Here is a 6,225-nt window from a genome sequence, read left to right as displayed (position 1 = left end):
CTAATTTATTTTTTTTATCTCTTCTCTTTCTCTTTGTGATCTACAAGTCGAGAACACTTGAAATACTAAGGGAAAAGTCAGCGTTTAAGCATGCTGAATCTCCTTGGATTTCTATCTTAGTTGTCTCCTAATCCACGAGAGGCAAATTTAGTCTGAATCAAACACATATTTTAAGAGATCTGCATTGTTTCTCCTTGTTAATTTGTAGACATATCTAAGGTATGATTCACATTAGCCAAGGATTCTTTCTTTTTTAGACTTTGAGCCCAAATTTGTTCATCATAGGAAACTTATCCTAGAAAAACTGATGGGATTAGATAACATCAACACCATTGCAATTATAAGGCAAACTAAACACCAAGCTGCTTACCTTAAGTAAGGTGTACTAGGAGTGTTAAAAACTTTCTTTTACGCAACTAGTCCCTTATCTTAGAATCTTTAAAGACCAGTTAGGGTTTCTAGTGACCATAATACTAAGTGGCAACTATCTTTTTCACAAAACAAAGACCCCGAAATCAAACCATGCTCTGGGACTCGCGAGGGTGCGACAACTAAGATTAATATACATGATTTCGGTAACATAGATCTTGCACTTAGTTGTATTAAATAATTTTCTTTCTTAGAATAAATATTTTAATTAAAAAAAATAAAAGTAAATTAAATAAAATTATGAAACTCAACTATCAAATAACCTAACATTGGATGGCAAAAATTAAAAAAAAATTAATGAAAAAAAATTGTTCACCTCGGGTTAACCCACAAACCATATAGGTGCTGAATTAGGATAACCTTATAGAAAGGAAAGTAAAAAAACATAAAAATGAATTCCTAAAGAATTAAATGTTGAAAGATGAAATTGAAAAAAAAATTGATTAGAAAAAATGACCTAAGAGACAAAAGTCAACCCATGTTAATCTTTAAAACTCAAGGTCATGAGCTCAGGACTAATTACATAGGAGGCAAACCTAAAAAAACAATGAAGCAAAATTCTTAATAAAAAATGTTGAGGAATGAAACTAAAAAGATTATTCTAAAAAAAAAAAGCAACGAAAAAAAAAATCTAAGTCAATAGGGGTTAACCTACTAACCCCGTGACCATTGACATATGATTCAAATAACTCTTCATAAAGAAAAGTGAAAAAAATTAATTTTATAAAAAGCCTCAACAACAAAAGGGAAAATAGTAATATAAAAGAATGAGGACTAAATGCTAAACAAAAAATGAAGGGGGTAAATAGCATTAATTGATTCAAGGGTGAAATAAAAAAAAATATCAAACATTTCATAAAAAAAAATATTTAAAAGAAAAACCCAAAATTAAAAGAAAAATGATCAAACAAAATAGGAGGAAAAATAACATTTGAATGTAAGAGGATGAAATTGAAATATGTTTTTTGATAAAAGGCCCCAACAAAAAAAATAATAACATAAAAGAATGAGGACCAAATACTAAACAAAAAAATAAGGGGGAAAATAACATTAATTGATTCAAGGGTAAAATTGAAAAAAAAAATCAAACATTTCACAAAAAAATCAAAACAAAAACACAAAATTAAAAGAATGATGATCAAACTTTAAACTAAGATAAAATAAGAGGAAAAATAACATTTCAATCAAGGGTAAAATAAAAAAGAAGTACGTAAATATTTTACACGCGTCACATGAAGTGTGTAGAGTGGCCTAACATGATGGCACGTAAATAGAACGCGCTAGCAAACTTTCTTCTATAAATATTTTTCTAAAAAATACCAAATTATCCCGGTTTTAACCTTATAACTATAAAAATACCACAATTAAAAGAAAAATAAGCCCTTAGACTCTAGTTTCAAATTTTTTTAGTGAATTGGTAACCAAGTAAATTTATTGTTGATTTTTAAAGCAAAAGACGAAGTCACCCTTCTCTTGACTCGGTAATTACAAAAAGACCAAAAAAAATAAGAACAAAGCCATAGACCCTGGTTAAAATATATTTATTTCAAAGGGCAACAAAGTAAATTTACCATGCTTTTTTAAAGAGAAAGACAAAATCACCCCTTATAACATGTACAATTTATTGCATTTCAAGAGCATCCCAGTGTAATGTACAGTTAAAAAACAGAAAGAAATCCTAGACCCTAATCAAAATGATAATAACCGATTGATTCATGTGCAATTACAATTCTACCCCCAAAGGCTAAAATAGTAATTATATTATTCCTGTCAATGGCGCTTTAAGTTTGTGTGCACAATGATTTCTCCATCTCTTTCAGTATTTTTTCAAGTAATTCTAATATATTATTTTAAATCAAGTTTTGAATTAGGCTTTGAAAATTTCAAAACTATTTATTATTTATTATCTATTGAAAAGAATTTAGATATCTATTTTTATCAAAAATAGTAAATATCCATAAAAAAAAAAATCTATTCATTGAAGTGGTTGAATATTCATTAGATTTGTATTAAATTATCATATTTGTTTAAGGGGGTGTTTAAAAGTATAGTTGCGGTTGCTTTTTAAAGTGTATTTTTATTTAAAAATATATCAAAATAATATTTTTAAAATATTATTTTTGATATCAGCACATCAAAATGATTTGAAAATACTAAAAAAAAATATTAATTTGAAGAAAAAAATTAAAATATTTTTAAATTTTTTCAAAGATATTTTTAAAACACATAAACAAATAGACCCAAATTCCCCCTGTTCATCATTTTAATCAGCTTTAGGCTTTGTTGCTTTTAACGTGGCCAACCATGCAATGGCCACAATAACGAACAACCACTTAAAGAGGCCTGCTAGCATTCTGGAGTCAAATTACACTTATAATTCTTATCTCAAAACTCCGTATTTTGTTCCTTCTTTTTAATCATTCATTACAGATCCCATAAAGAGGCCTACTAGTATTCTACATTACACATTATAATTCTCATTTAAAATTCTCCTCAAATATTTGTTCTGTCTTTTTATATATAAATAAGCAGTAAATTTGAGTTTCCATTTAATGCATATATTGAATATAATCATGCAAACTCAATTGGAGTTAGTAACTCAAATGTCACGTGAGACATAATTATAAATATAGAAACTAGCTATTTGCTTGCTTCAGTCTGGTTTTCATGGTGGAACTCAAGAATGTTGAGACTGGGCTTGTATGGTAAAAGCCTGTTAGAAATAATTGATGCATCAGACAGTCTTGGCAATTCAACCAAAGTGTTGCTATATACTTTTAGATTGTCCAAGCTAGCAACTTGTACATTTGCTCCATAGGCAGCTTCTGCCTACAAACTTCCATGAAAGTCCTTTGCTGGGAAATTAAGGATTGAATTCATCCGAGACAAAGGTTTTGTCATGGTGGAACTTCTTGTGCTGTTAACTAATTTAAACCATTGGCTTTCTGGTTCACATGCATTATCTTTACTCAAACATTTGCAAGTATTTGTCACGATAGTATTGTCGGAATCTACATCTAGGCAAACGGTTGTGCCATTGGAGGCGGTAGATGAAAAGTGCATTTTAGAATCTGAGATGGTTTCCCATTTTGAATTAGAATTTGTGCATATTATACCAAGTTTTGCTGGTTTGGCCAAGTCATCTGTTTGTAAGCAGAAATATGTCCCTTTCACTGACAATATCTTCTGAGATGTATAGGTCCAAGCTTCAGATTCAGTGCAACGACCCAACCTTAGTGGCTCAAACATTGATTTCCTCAAAACACAAAGACCTGTTGATGGGTGGAAAATCACTTTATGTGGATTAACTTCTGACAAACCTGGCCCTGAATTTTACACGAAGACAACCTTAAGATCAGCTATACAAAACAATTGAATAGATCAAGAGCATAAGATTTAGATTGAGGGAACTTTGTAAGAAGTGAAGAAGTCACAAATGCTATACCTCGAAACGGAGATTGGAGGGCAGATATCTGCTGCAAGAATGTTGAATTCCTGGCCTCACACCAATTCCAATTCAAAACTCCATAGTACTCATTGATCCCTATAACACCTTGCCTCAGATAGTAACTTCCAACTAGTGTCCACAAAGCCCAGTCCAAGTCAAGTTCAGCTGCAACACTAAGGAAGCATCCCAAGTACCTATTATCATTAACATTTGTGCCTCTCTGATCCACCCCAAACTCACTCACAAACAATGGCCAGCCTTGGTCCAACAAAAATCCAGATACCCTCATCATATTATCCACCACTCTTCCACACACTTGGTTCGAGTTGCCATTTTTCCATGCCTCCCCATCTGTAAAGCCATACCAATGCACTTCGAACACTATTTTACCACTAAATGTTAGATTCACCGGTCGATTGCGCAGGAAAGACAGGTCTTTGTCATAGTTCAGGCCTGATAGAATGACAATAACATCAGGGTTCGCTGAGTGCACTGCTTCAGCTCCTTTTTGCATGTACCTGGCTCATGTCATTAGCATGTTAACAAATCATTCGATTTAGGAAGACAAAAATTAACAACTAATATTTCTTTTTTTCAAAAAGATTCACCGAGGACAAATTACCTGTACCAATCATTGACATTTTGTTTGGGGCCTCGAAGTTCATTCCTCAAGCTCATGCCCACCACATTAGGCACACCATTAAACATGCTCGCCATTCTAGTTAGGCCCGTGATCCATAGATCCGGGTCGAAATATTGGTCACCGAAGAAGCCATTGCCATCAAAATTACTGCAGCACCAACCAGGCTTGCTTATGTGATTGTCCAATATTACCATCACATTATTGTTCCCAAGACTAGACACCACTGCCTGAAACACAATTATGTTTTGTTTAATTAGTGTCAGAGACAACTATAGAAGAGATAAAACCATATTTGGTTTAGGAAACATAAAACAAGATGCTTGGCTGTTACCTTAAACTCAATTTTCTTTTCTCTCTGGTTCTTTTTTAAGGAAATTAAACTGAACTGAACTAAATTGATAGCGTAGTAATGTTGCTTAATGTTTCACTAAATCAACGACATTTAGCATGACCTATAACAATATCATTATTATCGCCGGTCCCAATCCATCCATCATCATTCCAACTTCTTCTTAAACTAGTCATAATTCTGTAGATACCGCAACTTGCTAAGTTTTCATGATTCTGTCTCATTTTAATCTTTACTGTTAGGTGATGTCAAGCAGTGGTATGATTAGCATTAGAGCTATAATTACCTGGTAAACGTCAAGGAGGGAGAGATCAATGATGGAGGGGTTGTTGGCCTGGAAACCAGATATTGATTCGAGGAGACCATGGCTTTGAAGGGATTGTCTTACAGTGAGGGACCCCAGAGTGTCATTGGTTACCAAGAAAACTGGCCAAGTGAGTCTAACACAGTTGAACCCCATGGACAAAATCCGCTTGGCGATGCCATCCATGGGCTGCTTGCTAAGCCCCTCGGCTACCATGACCTCAAGATGTGATACCCAATTCACGCATACCAGCTTCACTCTTTGCCCGTTTTCGTCCACGATCCACCGTGAGTCAGTTGACAGCGGGAGTGCCATGACTTGCTTCTGTGGTATCATCACATCAGAGAATGTTGTAAGGAAAGAGAAGATGGAGAGAAATGAGAAGAAAACAAGCCTCCCCATTAGTGGATTATTTGTTCTGCCTTCGGAGGTTTTCCAAGGGCGGAGCTGCGAGTCCTTATTTATATCCTAGGAATACTTTCCATTTTAGCTTTGAACTATTTTCTTTTTCTTTTTCTTTTTCTTTTTGTATGGTTAGACATTTTCAGGACATGATGCATTATTTTTCAGCTCTACGTTGATTAACCTTATTTTACCCCGGATTATAACTTGAAGTACAAACATATTCTTGAACCCAAAACTAACAAGCAAGCATTTAGAATGTATATTGATCGATATTTTTAAAAATATAAGTGCTGTGTGTATATATATATATATAAGTGTTGTTAAAATGTTTCTAATTATAAGCTTAAAATATAACTTATATTGATTGATATTTTTTAAAATATTAATATGACAACATTTTGGATAATATTTATTTTTAAATATTAAGATGATAATATACTAGATCAATTCAGATTAACTTATTAAATATGAGACCCAGATTATTAAATTGTAATAACCCTATAGAAACAAAATCAAAATAAATTATGAAGGCTAATTTCTAATTAACTTAATATTGAATGATGAAAAAAAATATTTAATTATAAAAGGAAAAAAAAACCACTTGGATTAATATGTCAAATCCACAATATATGTCATGAGATCATAAT

The 6,225-nt window shown here is 32.5% G+C and overlaps 1 protein-coding gene across 1 annotated transcript; it reads right to left on the bottom strand.

Moving 5' to 3' along the window:
* Nucleotides 1-3,115: 3,115 nt before the first annotated feature.
* On the bottom strand, nt 3,116-5,671 carry LOC118045407 (glycosyl hydrolase 5 family protein). The gene is made up of 4 exons (XM_035054032.2): nt 5,156-5,671; nt 4,500-4,747; nt 3,875-4,395; nt 3,116-3,755 (listed from the first exon to the last, which is right to left on the bottom strand). Exons 1-4 carry the CDS (start codon nt 5,573-5,575, stop codon nt 3,259-3,261), a joined length of 1,686 nt encoding a protein of 561 aa, XP_034909923.1. The 5' UTR covers nt 5,576-5,671; the 3' UTR covers nt 3,116-3,258.
* Between the last annotated feature and the right edge of the window lie 554 nt (nt 5,672-6,225).

The sequence above is a fragment of the Populus alba genome, chromosome 10, assembly GCF_005239225.2.
Source record: "Populus alba chromosome 10, ASM523922v2, whole genome shotgun sequence".
In the NCBI taxonomy this organism is placed as follows: Eukaryota; Viridiplantae; Streptophyta; class Magnoliopsida; order Malpighiales; family Salicaceae; genus Populus; species Populus alba.
Note: the sequence above shows the minus strand (reverse complement) of the source record. Positions and strands in the feature narration are given on the sequence as shown.

Bases quoted from the DNA above. Each gene is read 5' to 3' on its own strand.
- LOC118045407 (XM_035054032.2), bottom strand. From the start codon at position 5,575: ATGGGGAGGCTTGTTTTCTTCTCATTTCTCTCCATCTTCTCTTTCCTT. The intron at 4,396-4,499 runs GTAATTTGTCCT...GACATGAGCCAG, and splicing joins AATGTCAATGATTGGTACAG to GTACATGCAAAAAGGAGCTG. The intron at 3,756-3,874 runs GTATAGCATTTG...TGTAAAATTCAG, and splicing joins CCTCCAATCTCCGTTTCGAG to GGCCAGGTTTGTCAGAAGTT.